Genomic DNA, 19,291 nt, shown 5'->3' with positions numbered 1-19,291 from the left:
GAAGCCAGCACCCGTCTCTGTTCTTTCACAAAGCCTCCTTGACCACTCGAGGTCACACACAGGAGGCCACATCTGGCCCACAGATGCCCTTGGTTTGGACGGCGCTCTTTAGAGTTTTTAAATGAACAGCCAGTGTTACGATCGAGAGGCTGGTATAAGCAAGGGGCGGCCGGTAAGGATGGCTCCTCTCCAAAAGCTGGCGTCAGCATCCCCACCCTGCCCCAGCCCCATCTGCACAAGAAAAGGCTGGGTCAGGCCACCCCTAGAAGGGGTCTTCCCTCTGAAAGTCGGTGAGGTCTCCGTGGGGGCTGGCGGGGTCGCTCAGCCCTGGGGACTCCGGCCTTTCCCAAGACTATAGCCACACCCATGCCTCTCGACCAGAGCCAATCTCTCAAAAAAACCAGTTAGCCCGGCTTTCCAAATATACCCACAATCCAACCACTTCTCATGCCCTCCGCCCCCAAGCCCGGTCCAGCCACTTTCCCCCTCTCACCTGGACTACAGCTGCAGCCCCCCACCCGGTCCCTGCTTCTTCCCCGGACCCCCCCGCAGCCTGTTCTCACCCACACAGCAGCCAGAGGGATGGTGCTACAACTTAAGTCAGAGCCCAGCCCTCCCTGCTCCCACCTCCCTGAGAACAAAAGTCCTCAGCGTCCAACGCCCGAATCTGCCCCTCCCCGTTCCTCTGGGCCTCCGTCTCCTACGCGTCCCTCCCGGCTCACCCCTGCGCCTCCGGCCACCTCTGTGTTCCCAGCCCGGGCCGGCTGGGCCCAGACAGCCCTTCAGCCCGGAGCCCTCATCCCCGATCCCTGCACATTTTCCTCTTTCCTCTCCTCCTTTGCTCTGAAGCCACCTGCTCAGTAAGGCCTCTTGACCCCTCCTAATTCCCCTTGGCCTGACAGTCTTTCCCATCGTACCTATCACCTTCCAGCATGCTATTTAACCTTCCTACTTCTTAGATTTATTGTTTCTCTCTCCACAGCCTGAACGGCAGCCCCGCGGGGGCAGGGGATCTTCGTCGGTTTGGTTCACAGCCGCAGTCCCAGCGCCTGGAACCGTGCCTGGCACATGGAAGGTGCTTGGTAAATCTTTCAGACAAATGGATGAATGAGCAGAGGAGCCTCTCGGGATCTCAGAACACACTCTGCTCCTCAGAAACTTGAGCCACCCCTCTGTGCTTTCCCTCCCCAGAGGGTCGGACTGAACCCTCTGAAGAAGCAAACACAGCAGCTTCTAGACAAATTAGCATCTGCAAGACCTGCTTCCTGTTTCACGTCTAAGAAGTTGGGGGAGGGGGGAGCCTCACTGAGCACAACATCTGGTTAGTTAAATAGAAGCCCACGTGTGCAGCCCATCGCCAAAGGGGCGCTGCTCACTGTCAGGACTGCGGCTTCGCCTGGTAAGGAGAAAACTCCACCTGGCTTCTCTCTGTCCTCTCAGAGATATAATTTAAAGTGAGTCACAGAAGGAGGATAAAGGCTAAAATCCGACAGGATGAAAATCACAGCCTTGCAATCCGTTTTAGGAGATGAAAGCTTGGAGACTTGACTGGCTTTCTCTGGATTGGGGCGGGGTGGGTGGGGGGTGAGGGGGGAGTCAGGTGGACAGGTGCACCCCTGGCCTCCGGCTCCCCGCCCTGCAAAGCTCGTCACTCTTACCCGGCATGAAACACAGATCCGGTTTCTGCATCTGTAAGGAATTTCTCGTAAAGGGACTACCTATGCTTTTTCCATATGTCTGAACGTCCGTTTGAAAGAATTGTCTTTGGAGGTGTGTACTATGGTTACACCTTCTCATTTTGATTGCTGTCTAACTGAAAGGATGCCTTTCTGAGCATTCTTTCAGCTGAAAACAAGCCCCAGAGAGTGGTAAGCATGTATCTTGAAAGCCCCCAGCACCAGGATGGATAAGGAATGTGACAAAGCGTCCTCTACCGGGAATTTCTTTGCAGGAATATGCTTAAAGGGTCTGGAAGCAGGCACAGAAAGGACATTACGCAGGCCCAGGTCAGTTGGGGTATTAGGAGATCCCATAAGCTGAGGAACTGTGGAAATGCTTAAAGCCCAACTTTGCAAAGCAGCCTGGGCATGGAAGTTCTGTCCACCGAAGGATCCCTGCATCCTGCCCTGAACCAGAACCAGGAAAGGATTGCTGGGTTCTGCCAAAGGGCACATGGCGCTTTCTCCTCTGCAGTTCCCTTTCTCATCTGCTCCTTGCCAGTCAAAGTCAGGCTAGAGAATGAAGATTCCCCGGCTCCTGGGAAAGAACCATAAGCTTGTTCTATTTCAATGGGATTTAAAGCTTTATAAAAGAAACAACATGGACCTGGCTGCTCACAGGGCTCCTGCCACAACCAGACAATTCTTAGAAATCGTATAAATATAGTCTCTCTCTTATCTCCTTTTCTATTTGATAAAACTTGAAGTAGCGCAGACCTTATTTACCCCCAGATATATGAACTGAGGATATTTGCCTGGAGCCAAATCGAACCCAAAGTTTGACTTAGTAGCCAACACTTAATAACCAGAAATTTCAACATGGAAATTCAGACTCCTAGCTTCTCCTGAAGAAAACCTCTAAAACCCGGCCATGCTGGGACCCCCATTCCCAAGTGGTACAACCAAGGAGGGCTGAATAGTGGCTGCCTCCTGCAGATGAGGCACACACTCTGCTCTCTGCTGTGCCCTGCTCCCCACCACTCCCTAGTGCTTCCTGACCTTTGGCCAATTTGGCCATTTCTTTTCACTGCCTGGCCCCCACCGGCTTGTCAGTTCGTGATCCTGTTTCTCTATCTTCTTTGGTTCTCTCCTTAGTCCATTGCTTCTGGAGAGACGCAGGTTCCTATTAGGGTGTGGGAAGTAAACCCTTCCAAGTGGATCTGTGTTAAGCCTTCTAGTGACAGCGCACGTGATCCTGTGGCATTCCACAGGCCTGAGAGGTAGAAAGTCCCATACTTGGCTTCCGAGCTCTGGGCTCTTAAGTCCAGCTGCCCGTTGACATCTTTACTTGGACACCTCACAAGCCCTTCCAACTTCCTATACCCCGAACTGAAGTCATCATCCTCCCCTAAGAAAATGATCCCTTCCCCAGTCTCCCCACGTGGCACGTGACACCATCCTGTACCCAGGTGCCCTTCCCCTCCCATATGGAAGCCAGCAACTGAGTCTTGAAGGTCACACCATAGAGTCCCTCCCCACCCCTCCCCTCCCACTGCCCCCTTGTCCTCCTCAGCTTGATCTTCACCTGGCCCCTGCCCCAATCAGTCAAATTCATCGCCCTGCTTCCTCCCTTACCCCTTCTAACCCACTCCCTAGAAAGAAGCCCAAATGATCCTAGAAATAATAAATTAGAATCACCTTCTTCCTCTACTCAAAATTCGTCACTGCCTTCCCCTTCCCCTGGAATAAAACTCAAGGTCCTCCCCTTGGTTAATGAGTCCTGCACAGCATGGTCCTGCCAACCCATCACCCCCCAAGCTAAACTCAAGTGACACTGGCCCTCCTTCAGTTCCTCAGACACACCAAGTTGCTCCCTGCCTCGGGACCTTTGCACACGCTGTACCTTGTGCAAGGAACACTCGCCCACCCCTACCCAGAGAGCTAGAGAAACAGAGAGAGGAAGGGCATCACTCCTCTTTGCTGGCTCTGTCACCTGCTCTAGGTCCCAGTTGATAAGTCACATCCTCAGCAAGACTCCCTTCTACAGCAGATCTTCCAAGTACTCTCTTGGCATGGTTGGTTCCGTTGAAGTAGTTACCCCCACATTGTAAATCCAACAGATAGGCTCCTAATCAGTCATCTTGTCTTGCCCTAGAGTCCAGGTGTCATTCCAGATTGCAGTCCTCTGCCTCCTGGACTCACCCACATCTCAGCAATGGTCACACCAAACCATTCTGGTCGACTTTGTATCTCCAGCACTCCCTGAGCTCCGTCAGGGCAGAAACTGTATTTATCTCCCCCATCATCATATTATCAGCACTTAGCACAGTGCCTGGCACACAGCAAGTCCTCAACAAAGTATTTGCCAAATGAAGGAGTCATGAGATCTGAAAGCATTTAAGGTTTGGAGCAAACTTTCCTCCAAGGCTAAGGGACATACAAAACAAAACCAGCTAAAGGTGGTCCATGCTTAAATTTTTAATTTTCTTTTTTTTTTTTTTAAAGATTTTATTTATTTATTTGAGAGACAATGAGATAGAGAGAGAGCATGAGATGGGGGAGGGTCAGAGGGAGAAGCAGACTCCCTGCTGAGCAGGGAGCCCGATGCGGGACTTGATCCCGGGACTCCAGAATCATGACCTGAGCCGAAGGCAGTCGCTTAACCAACTGAGCCACCCAGGTGCCCCTAAGTTTTTAATTTTCTATGTAAAGAAAGAATGAAATGATCTTGTGCTCATTTTATTTTCATATAAAGAGGAGCATAAAACCATGAGGCATACAAAAAAAATGAAGTTTTATAGTGTGGTAAATAAAAAAGAGAAGGTTGGGGACCAATCATTGAGGGGGGGAAGGAGCCATGGTACAGTACAGAAATAGAAACAGATGTAGAGATAAAGAGAGACAGATCAAGAGAGAAACCAGCAGAAGTATCTAGGCAAGGTACAAAACAGGGCTTCGCTGCTTTTCTGGGTACGAAAGGGCAACCCTCCAGATTTCAAAAGGGGTTTTCACTCCTACCTAAGGGGTAAGAACACTTGTCTTAAGTCCCCTCTTCACTTCATTTTTCAAAGAAGTTTTCTAAAAACTGATTTACTATGCTAAAAAAATCAGTGGTTAGCACATTGCATTTTGAAGAGAACACAATCTATTCAAATGATTTTTTTTTAAAATACTTCACTTTGTATCTTTAGAGAATGTGGCTACAAACTTTTAAGTCAGGCACTGGGTTTTTCAAAGTTACAAGCAAGAAGAGGGATGGATCCTTGGGGGCTGTCAGAAGGAGGGGCATGAACTTCAAGCACAGTTCAGCAGGGTCTTTTGAACTGTACATCCCACTCATTCCCTTCTCTGGAACTTTCCATGGCCCCGGCCCTAGATGAAAGGGTGAGCAGAGTCTACCATTGCACATGGTCTAACCACTCTGGCCAAGCCACCTAAACCAGTGGGCCTTCCCAACTGGGGCCAATTAGAATCTCCCTAAGAAATCGCCATTTGGGCCCCAATGAGCTGGTGCCGGGACAACACATAAAACTGATAGGCAAGAGGTGTGGGCAGTTTTCCACCGGGCTTTCTCAGCCTCGTAAGAGTAAGAAGTCAAGGAAAGATGGTCTGCAGAGAGACGTGAAAAATCAGGAACATTGTGTAGCAGGACCTGGGGGTCCAAATCCCAGGCCCACTGGAGAGCTATGACCCTGAACAAGTTCCTTGACATGTCCTTGACCTAACTGTAACCTGCTTCCTAAGGCTCCTTTGAGGATTGAATAAGTCAGCACATACAGCACTTGGAAGAGGGTCTAGTCCACAGTAAATGCATGCTGAATGTTAACCACTATTATTATCATTTTGCTGAACTGTAAGCTCACGAGGCCGAGGATTTCTCGCTGTTTTGTTCATACCATATCTCAGAATCTAGAACCGTGCCTCCTACACAGCAGTGCTCAACCCACGTATGATGAGTGATCAGAGACTGGAGATACCGCACAGCCCTGAGAGGACAGAGACCATGAACAGAGCCTGCTAACTCTCTCCTGATCTCAGCTCCTACCTACTCCAATGGAGCAATCAGAGCCGGGTCTTATCAAAGCCTAAATCAGATCATGTTTCTTTCCTGCTTCTCATATCTCAGGATAAAGCCAAACTCTACCCCCCTGGCTACCCAGGCCCTGCATGCTCTGGCCCCTGCCTACCTCTCTCCCCCTCCCTCTGGCTTCCTGCTCCAGTTACACTGGCCTCCTTCATTCCTCTGACGTGGTTCTCTCTGCTTCCTTCTACCTCCGGGCCCTTGCACATGCTGTTCCCCTGATGAATTCTCAGCACCAGGCTCCTTCTCAGGGAAATCTTAGCAGATGTTCTTCCCTTGTTTTCATTGGCTCCTCCATTTTACACGCCCAGAACCTCATGTTCTTTTCCTTCATGCTTCTTGTCACCTTTTGTACTTTTATCATTTATGACTATTTAGTCAATAACTCTTTCACCCTAGACCATAAGCTCCATTAAGAAAGAGAGCATAACTTCTTTTTTATTCATTGTATTTTAGTATCAAAAACAGCATATGGGGGGCGCCTGGGTGGCTCAGTCGGTTAAGCGACTGCCTTCGGCTCAGGTCATGATCCTGGAGACCCGGGATCGAGTCCCGCATCGGGCTCCCTGCTCAGCAAGGGGTCTGCTTCTCCCTCTGCCCTCTTCCCTCTCGTGCTCTCTGTCTCTCATTCTCTCTCTCTCAAATAAATAAAATCTTAAAAACAACAAAAAAAAACCTTATAAAAAAAAAAACAACAGCATATGGCAAAAAGAAGGGGCTCAACATATACTTGCAGAATGAATCCATTTGTTGAATGGGTTGACTGAACAAAGAAGTACATTTGGGACCATTCTCAAGCCTAGCTTCTTCCCGAGTCTCCTGGCCTGCTTTTGCAATAGTAACCTCCTCAGACAAGCCCCTAAATCCCCCTTCCAATCTGCCTTGAGTTTTTCTATCACTACTAAAGGCTTTGACTCCAGTCCACAGACTAAAGCCACCCTCCGAGCCGGAAGTCCCCTCCTAGAATCAATAGGCCTAGATCAATAATCACATAAAGACTTCCTTTCCCAAAAAAAGCCATTTTCATGCATGACAGAGTAAATGGTACCAGACCAGCCCTCCCACCATCAACAACCGTTAAGTCAGGACAAACCTAAACAAGGCAACTGTTGTCAGGCGTTAGATGGCAGGCAGCATAAGACTGTGGTCACTGGGGAAAAGGAAACACAGGAGCTGAGCATACATTCACTCTAGCTCTCCACCTGAGGACAGCTTCCATACCACCAGCGTGGAGTCACCTCCCCCACCAAGCATCCGAAAAGGTTATGCCTTAGAAATAAGGGTACACCTTAGAGAAAGGCTTCCCCAGACCTGCCCTGACAGAATCTAAAACCAGGTCTCAATGAAATCGACACAGGAGGGAGCACGGGAAACATCTCGGGCTTCCCACAGGTCTACCCTCACAAAATGTAAACTCAAGTCCACACAAGTTCACAGTGATCAGCCCGTTACTGAACTGCCTTCCACGGAAGATAACAAAATCCAGAGTCTTTATAATATCCAGTATACATATTATCATCCCAACATCAGAAGATAATCAACAATTACTAGACATGCAAAGAAAGAGGAAAATGTGGCTCATGGTCAAGGAAAAGAAGCAAGGAATAGACACAGATCCCAAAATAGCTACGATGTCAGCTCTAGAAAAAGCAACTGTCAGGATTTATAAGTTCCTAATATTATCATAAAATTCATTAACCAGGTGTATACACTGAAAGCACCTGTGGAGATTTCAGGGTTTGGAGGTTTGTGTTTTTTGTTTGTCTGAGTTCTACTCATATAGTTTCTCATTAAGTAGTCTCAGGTGATGCTTAGGCATCTGCATTGTTAACCTCTCTAGAGCGTTCTAACGCATCATATAATTCTTATCATAGAATACATCCACTTTAAGGTAAATACAAATAAAAGGTAAATTTATATGTATTGAAGGTTCTGCTTAATTGAGTTGGTTGGTGAGCACCAATCAGCAGTCTCGGGTTGAACAGATTACACAATTAAGAAAGATAATTTCAACTCTATTTTGCAGAAAAATGCACATGTCTCTACTTATTTGGAAAAAAAAAGTCTGAGGTTAAATCAAAAGTCACAGACAAAAAGATAATGATTAAGAAAAAAACAGGAGGAAATGCTCCTCCATTTATATTATAAATGGTATAATATAAAAAATAGCAGAGTACCAACCATTGTAACATAAAGCATATAAATGTACATTAATAGCATTGCCATGTTTGTGAATAGAAAAGGCAACAATAAATATATAAAATGCTAATAGTTATTTTATGTGTAATTTTAATTTTCTCCTAGTTTTCTATATTTTACAAGAGTGTATGGAATTTTCTCAGTGGACTCACATCTGAAATTTAGGCACAAAATAATGGTTGCAGAAACCTTCTGTCAATACACAAATCTCTGCAAAATCTAGCAATTTTTCCATCCGAAAGAGAAGGGAAGAAGTAGCTTGAGCAAGAATATCATTTCTATCCTTATCCAGCTCAGGAAGACTTTCTCCTCTAGCCTCTGAGTACCTGGACCAGCTTCTGATACTAATTCCATCTCAAGTGTTCCCATCCGTCAGACAAATAAGAGGCTGAGACACATACCACAACCCAACAAGCAACAGGCAGTTGCTGAGCAGAAGTAGCTCACCTACTGGCAAATGAAGGACACCAAAAGGAAAAGAATTCAAGTCCGTACCTGAACGACAGGGTGGCCACCAGTTGGAGCTTTGACAGCCCCTCGGCTGCCTTCGGTCTCATAGTGGGCCCGGTGATGTGGTTTGGGCTGCACCTCAATCCGCAGCTCATAGGAGCCCGACTGGTGGGACAGTGGCCACTCAAGCGGAGGGAGGGATGCGGTCACTGGGATGCTGAAGGAGGAAATAGAATCAGTCATGTATACGAGAAATCAGGACTTGTCAACCTGTACAATAAATGTAAATGGTCCCTTTTCTGGAAAAATCATGTCCAGTGAGTATAGGAGTAAAATACTGGCTGTTGGAAAGCACATATTTCTCAGAAAGGATAGGTAGGACACTTCACAAGGTAGAGATCTTTTTCTTGGTTTTCTCTTCCATCTTTGATGACAACAGTGCGACTGACATCTCCATTTATGAAGCTAACTTCATGACACGTGAATTCTAGCATATTTCTAACTGCTCTAACTTCTTTTCCTCTGGGAATTTTGAAGAGTACCACCTCCTACCTCTAAAAATCACCCTTTTCCCAGAATGTTCTCCCATTCCAAAGGAATAAGTGTGGGAGAAGGTACACTGAAGTGGAAGTCAGGGGCCCATGAGTCACTAATGCGCCCTGTTAGTTTAGGCAAGTAACCTCACCTGCTCTATCTTCAGTGTCTTATAATAACATAACAAATGGACCAGATGGCACTGGAGGGTTGTATCAGCTCTTATTTCCAAGTCCAATGCTTTCAATTAAAAGCTAATTCTAGGGAGAGACCATTTCCAGTCATAGCCATTGCTTATCACAGCAAGTATAGAACATCTAACCATAGACATGTGGCTAAATTTAGAGACCCCTAAATTTAAAGGAAGAGTAAAGGTCAAGAACATGACTGGAGTTATCCACCCAAGTTTAAGTCCAAGCTCCACCTCTAACTACTTTGAGCAGATGCCTCCCCTCCCTAGGCCTTAGTTTCCTCAACTAAGAAGTGGGGATACTGAGATCATATAAAGAGCTTAGCGCAATAACTCCTCAAATAAATATTAGGCTATATTTATGTTTCCCTATATATAGTGCATATTTCAAATAAATAATTATCTCCTATAGACAATCTAAATTACTTGTGGTTATAGTATTAGATATATATGCCTTTACATCTGAAGTTGTAATGATATGCCTTAAGTTTTATTTTCCTATAGAATCTTTTTTTTTTTTTTAAGATTTTATTTATTTATTTGACAAAGAGAGAGTGAGAGAGGGAACACAAGCAGGGGGAGTGGGAGAGGGAGAAGCAGGCTTCCCGTGGAGCAGGGAGCCCAATGCGGGGCTCGATCCCAGGACCCTGGGATCATGACCTGAGCCGAAGGCAGACGCTTAATGACTGAGCCACCCAGGCGCCCCTCTATAGAATCTTAAACCTACCCAGCACATCCAACAGGTACTTGATATATGGTTAGAATTATGTCATTTAAGAGTTGACTGAGGCCTTAATGATCTATCTAAACTATTCCTTCAGAGCCTCAGAGAACATAGACATTTCCCCAAGATTACAAAGCAAGACACGCCAAGGCCGCAACTTATATGTCTTGACTCTTGGTCCAGTGCTCCATGCACATGTCTACACTACCTCTTATCTTACTAATTTATTTAAAATAGGGCCAAGAAAATCTCTCACTTATAGAATGACTCTAGAGCAATACCTGACATTTGATAGGTTCTCAGTGACTATTCAGTGGGTAGATGGGTAGATGGCTGGATGGATACATGAATGAATAAATGAGCAGTTTTATTTCAAAGAAGCCCTTATATTTAAAGTAGTTTCAGGGGCACCTGGGTGGCTCAGTCTGTTAACCATCAGCTTTGGCTCAGGTCATGATCCTGGAGTCCCACGATTGAGTCCTGCATCAGGCTCCCTGCTCAGTGGGGAGTCTGCTTCTCCCTCTCCCCACTCTCATGCTCTCTCTCTCACTCTCTCAAATAAGGAAAATCTTTAAAAAAAAAATCAAAGTAGCTTCAAAGTTGCAAATACATGGATTTGTGTCACTGTGTCCTGATTTTGCACATATGGCACCAATCGTTAATCCAATCAGCACCTTCTTTTCCACTAAACAAGCCCAGAGCTGCTAAAAGCTGACATTATCAACTGGACTTAGTTAAGCATTTGCAATGAAACCAATTCCATCCCTTCTCCATCACAGCAGTACCAAGGGGAGATGCGGGGGAGTGGCACCCCATGAACTCCATCACTGCTGGAGCCCAACTTGACCATATAATCCAACTTAAAATTATATCCTCACTATGCAAGCAAAGCTCCAGCTCTTCTTTGCAACTAGTTGCCTCCCGAAGCCCCCCTTATCCTTAGTGTCCACCTTAGTTTCAATGCCAACATGCCTTCAGCTTCTGCCTGCAGCCAAGATGCTGTGTGTGTCAAATACTTGTACTCTCATTACGTATGCAAGTGAAACTTTTTTAAGTTTGCAAAATAAAGCTCATAAAAAAATCACTTCACCCCTATATTATCTTTTGAAGTATCAAAAAAAAAAAAAAAAATCAAGGAGTAGAAGATCCAGTGGGATATCTCTAAGTATCAACTTCAAATTTTCCTTGGTTCCAGAATAAGTCTTTGATGACTTCATTACAGTCTTAAGAATTAGACCATCAGAGCCAATGTGAAATGCTGCAGGTGAATTTCAGCCCTCTGCTCTGCACACCCTGGGACAAATATTATCATGAGACTTCCCTGAACACCCTATCCTCTCTATCTCACAGAAGATTCTTACAAATATCTCCTCGGCTGGCACAAGCTAGCACTTGTAGGGACTAAAGTACTCTACTAGCATTCAGAGCTACTAGCATTCAGATCCAGCCACAGAATGGAGATGGAAGGAGAAATGATAAAGTCTTTATAAACAGTAAAGTCTCAGACATATGCAGCATGATCCTATTTTTTTTTCTTTTTTTTTTTCCCTAAGATTTTATTTATTTATTTGACAGAGTGAGACACAGCAAGAGAGGGAACACAAGCAGGGGGAGTGGGAGAGGGAGAAGCAGGCTTCCCAAGGAACAAGGGAGCCTGATGTGGGGCTCGATCCCAGGACTCTGGGATCATGACCTGAGCCAAAGGCAGACACTTAATGACTGAGCCAATGTTCTTCTCCAATCTCAGTCATTACCTGAATCACATTCTGGAGACTGATCTGTAGCAGAGAGAACAAGGAGAAGTCAAGAACCCGAGGTTCTAAGTTTCCAACGCAGTCATTAACCAGCTGGGTGAGCCTGGGCATGTCCCCTCACCTCGCCAAACCTAGGTTTCTCAACCTGAACCAGGGTTGGCCTTAATCAGCATTTCCTAAGGTGGCTCCATACAACTTTGGTCACAGAACTCGTAACTCCACGGCCAAATGGCCTTTGAAATCACTGCCTGTTCTGTCCACAGCTGGGAGTGGCCCCTGCATCAAGATATCTGTTTAACTCTGTTAAACTCAGAAACTCCTTTTTTAAGGAACACAATCAACCTATCATGGCACCAGTGTTCTCAGAACTGTTCTGGAGGAGGGGCCAGACTGAAGCTCCCCGTGGTCCAGGTCAGTCTGTGGGTGGAATAAGCAAGGCCCGGTGGACAGAGCTCTTGTCTACTCTCATCCCGTCAGTCGAAACAGCTCTACCACCATCTGTTTTGGTATTCAATTTAATATTTGCCAAAAAAAAAAAAAAAAAAGTTTCCATTTGCTAAAAACAAACATGCTTTGAAGAATCTAGGGCCCCAGGGCACCTGGGTGGCTCAGTCAGTTGAGCATCCGATTCTTGGTTTCAGCTCAGGTCATGATTTCGTGAGGTCTTGGGATGGAGCCCCACGAGGGGTTCCCTGCTCAGCGGGGAGTCTACTGAAGATTCTCTCCCTCTGCCCCTTCCCCCACTCTAAAATAAATAAACAAATCTTAAAAAAAAAAAAAAAGAGGCGCCTGGGTGGCTCAGTCGGTTAAGCATCTGCCTTCATTCAGCTCAGGTCATGATCCCGGGGTCCTGGGATCAAGCCCCACATCAGGCTCCCTGCTCAGAGGGGAGTCTGCTTCTCCCTCTCCCTCTGCCCCTCCCCCTGCTCATGCACTTCCTCTCTCTCTCAAATAAATAAAATCTTTAAAAAATAATAAAAATAAATACAATAAATAAAATTTTTTAAAAAAGAACCTACAGGGCGCCTGGGTGGCTCAGTCGTTAAGCGTCTGCCTTCGGCTCAGGTCACGATCCCAGGGTCCTGGGATCGAGCCCTGCATCGGGCTCCCTGCTCAGTGGGAAGTCTGCCTCTCTCTCTCCCTCTGCCCTTCTCCCCTGCTTGTGCACACACACTCTCTCTCTGAAATAAATAAAATCTTTTAAAAATAAAAAATAATACCAGCCAGGTTTATATAAGAATGAAATAGTACATACAGAATACTTAGGATCATGCCTGGCTCACAGCAAGCATCCTTAAATACTGGTGATTATCACTGTCAACTATCATTCCTCTAACAACCATTGAGAGCTCAATCTTCTAGGACAAGTCTCATTGATGAGAAAGCACTCTCTAAAGTGCTTCCCCCATAATAATAAGACAATTCTCCTATAAAAATAATGGCTGCCCCCCCCTTTTTTTTTTGCACTCTTACTTTGTGCAGGCTCCATGCCAAGAATTTGATATATATCCTCTCACCCAATCCTTGCAAAAAAAAAACAAAAACCAAAAAACCATGCTGAGGTGGGACTATTATTATCCTCATCTCATAGGGAATGAGCCAAGGTTTAGTGTTGTGCTCAGTGGGAAAGGGGGGGGTCCTGATTGATTAGCAATGCCTGCCCTGGGAATGGCATCAAAAAGGTGCTCAGTGAGAAAGAGGGCCGGCATGATTAGTGACGCCTGCCACGGGCACAGCAGGAGGGCAGCACCAGATCACACAGCCGGTGAGCGGCAGAACCAGGACTCAGATCCAGAATCGACAGACCCTACAGACCATCTACATGCATCTCTTCAGCTTACCACTATTTTAAGCTCCTTGAGGATTAGGGCTCACACTTTCTTTTTTTAGGACCTCCGGATCACTGACCGCAGTACAGAGGCACTAGCAGATACCAACAATCATCAAGTCCTCTTATAAGAGGACTGTGAATTCCACACATTAAGGCTTGCTCTGTGCTTCCCAGAATGTCAGCTCCCTGAAGACAGGAATTTTTGCCCATTTTGTTCACCGCCGGCTCCCCAACACCTGTAACAGTGCGTGCCTGGCCCAAAGCAGGTGTCTGATAAACACCCGTTCCGTGAATGAAATGAATCAGCCAGGTGCCCTACCAGCGATCGCTTGCATCGTCAGGACCACCACCTGGTGAGTTAGGTACCCTCAGGCCCATTTTACAGATGGGGAAACCACAGCTCGGAGAATTTAACTTCCTTGCCAAGGCCTCACAGGCAATAAGCCGAGAGCCAGGACGTGAACTCTGTCTAGCGCCCCCTAACCAGAAAAAGTCCCCTAAAAGTAAACCGTGGACCACACCGCTTCCCGGGCCCGCTCACCTGCAGATGGGAATAGCAGGCACCAGCTGCTTGGGCCAGGTGGGCGGCACCAGCAAGATGGACTCGGGGGCTGAGCTCCTCCCCTCCTCCTGCTCGCAGGGCCCCAGGAACTCCATGGCCGGGTAGATGTGGCGGGGCAGGCCGGCCTTGGGCGGGGCGGCGGACACCGGCGACGGGTCCGGGCTCGTCTTCCACATCTTGGGGGGGATGCCACAGGGCGAGTCCGCGGCGAGGCTGTTCAGGGCATCCATGAGGACGGCAGAGCCAGCCGTGGGGGGGTACCCAGCGGGGGCACCGTCGTCCTGGGGCTGCGGCGAGGGGCTCCGGGAGCGCTGGGGTGAGGCTCCGGGCAGCGGGGCAACCAAGGCCCCGGCACACGAATGCCTCCGCTTGGCACCAGGCGACGAGGAGCGGGAGGCCGGACGGGGCACGGGCGAGTGGCGGCCCAGGCAGCTGTCCTCAGCAAGGCTGGTTCGAGGTGACATTATTGGCGAGGTTCTGGGGGAATAATGAGCAGGGATGTTTTGAAAGTGGGGACACAGGTCGTCGGGCCCGCCGTTATTGGGCGAGACGCAGGGCGAGGTGCAGGGGGAGAAGGTGTCGGAAATGAAGCTGGCAGAGGACCCGCTACTAGCCGGGCTCAAGCAAAGCGGCTCGCGGTAGCCCTCGAAGCCGGGGACGGGCAGCGTGAACCGCGGGCTGGCGGCCGCGCCGGCCAGGGCCGGCTGCTCCCCCAGCAGGCCAGTGTCTCTCCCGCGGAGGGGGCCCCCTGCCTGCATCAGTTCGTGAGATGGAGTGATCTCGATCCGAGGGCTCAGGCCCGAGGCCCCCGCTGGCTTGGCCGCCGGGCTCAGAAAGTTCTGCGGCCCTACCCTATCGGGCTCTCCGAATCGGCCGGGGGGCTCGCCGGGGAGACTGGGGAGGGGGCTGTATGGCTTGAGGCCATAGTCCAGGACTTCATCGGGATATGCGAGTCCGGAGGGTGGGCTGGCGACCTTATGTGCATTCGGTTCTTCTGGAAAGAGAAGGGGGGAGGGAGGGGTCTTTTTAAGCCTCTAAAACAGAACTCCCATGCAGAGCAATCACAGGTTGGGTTTTGTCTCCTGGTTTTTTTGTTTGTTTGTTTGTTTGTTTTTGTTTTTTCTAATCCCCACCACACCAAACCCCAAGCTGGAGCCTCCTTCCCTCGCCAGAGGAAAGGGAGGCCACTTCATCCCAGATTCCTCGAAGAGCGAGACCAAAGCGGAAAGATTTTAGCGCAGGTGCACAGAGCACAGCTCATCCAAGCCATGCGGGACGCGCTGGGCCCGTGGCCTCCAAACTTGTGGTTCTGTGGAACCCTTGGGAGAGATTCATTTCATTTCACAACTCAGCTCACACCGTATTTACTGGAGACTGAAACAAAAGCTTCACGAAACAATACTTACCCTGCTACAAACAATACACTCTTCTCTTTCCTCTTATCTGGGGCTATTTGGCTTAAATGCTGGTCATAACTTATTCGACAGATTTCCTGGCCCACCAGTGGGTCATGACCCACAGTTTAGAAACCACTGACCTGGCTTACGTCATCATTCTGCATATATGGTACGGCCACAGGACGCAGGGGGAGACTGCACCGGCTCTGGCGTCCAAGGGGCTCTGGGTTCAAATCCCAGCCTTTCACACCCTTGTGTAAATACTGGCTTAATTTAGAACAAGGACTCCTGAGTCACGTCTCATCTTGTGCCATTTTACAGATGGGGAAGCTGGGGCCCAGGGAGGGGACGAGATTCACCCAAAGACACAGAATTTGCAAGATGAGAAATCCCACCGACAAGCCCCTTGGCCCTCAAAAGGCAGAGCCATGGTTCTGTAGTCTCTCAAGCTATTGAAAACAGGGGGTGCAGAAAGATCTCATCTTTCTTTAGTAGCGGCCTTCGGCTGCCACCTCGAAAGGACCCACGCTGGAGAGCGGGTTGAATGAGGAGGGAAGGAGCTGTTCTTCCCCGCCACCCTGACCCTCATCCAGCGCCCTGTCGGGGCGTGGGTCAGCCTGACTCCTCTCTTTCACACACCTTACATCCAATCCACAGCAAATCCTGATGGCCCTACTGTCAAAACATAAGCCACAGGCTTGCGTGTCTCCTTCTCCACCACAACCCCTCTGCCCTAAGCCACGAGCCGTCCTCTCTCACCTGGACCTACTCACCTCCCCCCCGGGCTCCCCACTTCTACCCTCGCCCCCTCCAGTCTGTTCGCCACGCGGTATCCTCTCGAAACGCCCATCTGCAAAACTTTAAAAGCTGCCCCAGATGTGATCCAAAGTCCTTAACACACTTGTCCCTGAGCCCTGGCCCATCTCGCCACTCGTACCTCCCCACTTTTTCCCACCCTGACTCAGCAACAGCCCTGCTAACCCCTTCGCTATTCTTCAAGTAGCTCCCGCCTTGAAGTTCTTGAGTGCTGTTCATTCTGCTGGAAACTCTACCCCCCGAGATCTTCACATGGCTGCTTCCCTTAATTTCTTCCCGTGTCTTTCATTATCTGCCCTTTTCCCCTGCCATCTTTTCTCTGCTAACACCTGTTACCAGCTCACAACACATCAGGTATTATGTGTTGAGGGAATCTCATCATGATAGATCAGGGGCAGGCAAACTGCAGCTCCTGGGCCAAATCCGGCCCACAGACTGTGTGTGTAGATAAAGTTTTATAGGAATGCACCCATGCACCTATTTGTTTACCTATGGTCTATGGCTTGTTTTTGCACTACAATAGTAGAGTTGATAGTTACGACAGTCTATGGCTCACAAAACCTAAAATATTGATCATCTGGCCCTTTACAGAAGTTTGCAACCCACGCACCAGACACCATGCTACCATTCTGGAACCGCATCTACTGAGGCTCAGCACTGTTTGCCGGACACCTAGCATAGGCTGTGCATAAACGTCTGCTGAGCGAGTGAGCAAACAATAGAAGAAGCATGCCCAAGGTCCAGCCAGCCAGAAATGGGAACTCTTCTTAAAGTTGTGTGACGGGCCCTTGCCCTGGGGAGCCGAGGTGGCTACATAGATGATCCTCAACCCCCTGGTGCCCTTTCTGGACCATCCTGGACTACATGCTGCCTGCCTTAGCTGAGCTGATCTCATGAGGTCCAGATGGTGCCCCCACCCCAGGCGAGAGCCCAGAAATGGCTTCCCACAGCTCTTAGGGTAAAGATGAACAACCTCAACTAGGCCAGCCTGGCCAGGCCCGGCCTGCCACCTCTGGCCTCGCCTCTCTCTGCCCTCCCACATCTCTCCCTGGACTCCAACCAAACTGGCTGTCTTTCTGTTCTTAGAAAGCACCTACCTCCTTTTCTGCCTCAGGACCTTTGTGCTTGCCGTTCCCTCTGTCACAACAGCTCCTCCCCCCACCACACCCAGGTGTGTGGTGCCTTAGTCCCTTCTCTACATGACTAAACTACTCATTCCTTCCAGCTAAAGTGTCATGTGCTGGGGAAGGCTTCCTGGTCTCCTTGGCTAAATTACAGCCCACTCACGCTTCTCTGTTCTGCTCCATACACTTCCCAAAATTCCAATTAAGTAATTCTGAATTTAGTTGTTTATTGCCTGCCTCTCTCCCAACCTCCAGCTCCACCCCTACAACAGGAAATTCTATGAGGACTCTTTCACCCCCTAATGTATTCCCAGCACTTGGACAGGAACCCCCCCCCCCGCCAAAAAAAATACGTGTTGGTTGGCTGAATGATTTTTTTAAAAGTGAGTTCACAAAAGTCTATATGAAATATTTAAACTGCTACGCAAAGATGTTAATATCCAAACCAAAAGGGAGAAAGATATAACCTCCAGAGGGTAACTTGGTAATATCTATCAAAATTCCAACACACGTATCTTTGGAACCAAACAACGTTGCTTTAGAAATTTATCCTGCAGCTAAACCCTCATATGTGCCAAATGAAGTGTGCCTAAGATTAGTTAATACTGCCCTGTTTGGGGGCACCTGGGTGGCTCAGTCAGTTAAGCATCTGTCTTTGACTGAGGTCATGATCCCAAGGTCCTAGGATCGAGTTCCGCATCGGGCTCCCTCTCAGCAGGGAGTCTGCTTCTCCCTCTTCCTTTGCCCCTCCCCCTGCTTGTGCTCTCTTTTACTCTCACTCTCTCTCAAATAAATAAAATCTTAAAAAAAAAAAAAAAACTGCCCTGTTTGTCATCCCAGAAGACTGGAAGCAACCTAATGTCTATCAGCTGGGGGTGGGTTGAATTCTGGTTTGTTCATACAATGGGATACAATGCTGCTAGATAAAGGGTTGGAAAAGTTCTTTCTGCATTGATCTGGAATGACAAGATACAGTGTCAAAGGAGAAAAGCAAGGTACATACAGCATGCACAGTATAAAAACAGGATAGAGGAATGTATACACAGGTACACACACACACACACACACACACACACACATAGCGGTTGCGTACACAGGCTCTCTCTGGAAGTTACAGTAACAGTGACTTCCTCCAGGGAGGGCAACTAAGTAATCAGGCAGCAGAAGCATGGCAGAAAGGAGACTGATTTCTGTATGACCTCGAGAAAAGAAATACAATTCCCAAAAGAAACATGTTTTATTTTATTTTAAACGTGGTGGGGCATAGGGGTGACATGACAGGATATACGGTAATGACACCCTCGTTTCAGAAGCAGGAAATTGAGATCTAGTCCTACTCTGCCACTACCTAGCTGTGTGACCTTGGAAAAGTCCCCCACCGGCTCTATGTCTCAGCCTTCCCATTTATAGGACAGCACTAAACTAGATCGGTTTCCTTGGTCACTTCTGGCTGTGAAATCCTTTGATTTTTCTAGCTGGGGTGTGTAGGGTCTTGAGTTCTTATGAAGAGGCAATCGATCACAACTTGTATCTATGTGCATACACACACACACACGCACACACGCACACACACACCTTCCTGGCAGGTAACAGAGTGTAGAATTTTAATCTAGCGAGAGTTCAACATCAAATCCATATCAGACAACATTCTGATAATCCACTACCCTGTGAACCAGCACAACAAACCACAAAAAGTCTCTTAGCAAAAATTCCAGCCTTATCAGATGAACTGCATCACATCTCATCAGAAACACCCCCTCAGGCCTGACGTGAACAGTCACAGAAACTCCGCCATGAAAACACACATCACTCACACTTGCTGGCAGCAACGCCAAACAGAAAGGCCCGTTTGCTGAGCAAAAGCATCCAAAGCATTTACGCTGGTTTTAATTAATCCAAGCAGCAGAGTTTTTTCCGTTTTCTTTTTCCTCTCGAGATTCTGAAAGTTTCACAGCAAGCAGGGAATGTGAA

At 48.1% G+C, this 19,291-nt stretch overlaps 1 protein-coding gene across 6 annotated transcripts in view; it reads right to left on the bottom strand.

Moving 5' to 3' along the window:
* The window catches only part of NFATC2 (nuclear factor of activated T cells 2), a 154,465-nt gene that overhangs the window by 103,643 nt on the left and 31,531 nt on the right, over positions 1-19,291 (bottom strand). For 4 of the 6 annotated variants that reach the window (XM_081832578.1, XM_081832579.1, XM_081832577.1 and 1 more), the window contains exons 2-3: positions 13,963-14,977; positions 8,434-8,605 (exon numbers count right to left, since the gene is read on the bottom strand). In XM_081832578.1, the coding sequence (XP_081688704.1) occupies positions 8,434-8,605; positions 13,963-14,977 (1,187 nt within the window). The remainder of the gene's footprint in view (positions 1-8,433; positions 8,606-13,962; positions 14,978-19,291) is intronic. The other 2 variants (XM_081832582.1, XM_081832581.1) reach the window with 1 other exon arrangement.

This window comes from Leptonychotes weddellii, chromosome 10 (assembly GCF_054177405.1).
Source record: "Leptonychotes weddellii isolate Sample4059 chromosome 10, ASM5417740v2, whole genome shotgun sequence".
Classification (NCBI taxonomy): domain Eukaryota; kingdom Metazoa; phylum Chordata; class Mammalia; order Carnivora; family Phocidae; genus Leptonychotes; species Leptonychotes weddellii.
This window is presented reverse-complemented; position numbering and strand designations above follow the sequence as displayed.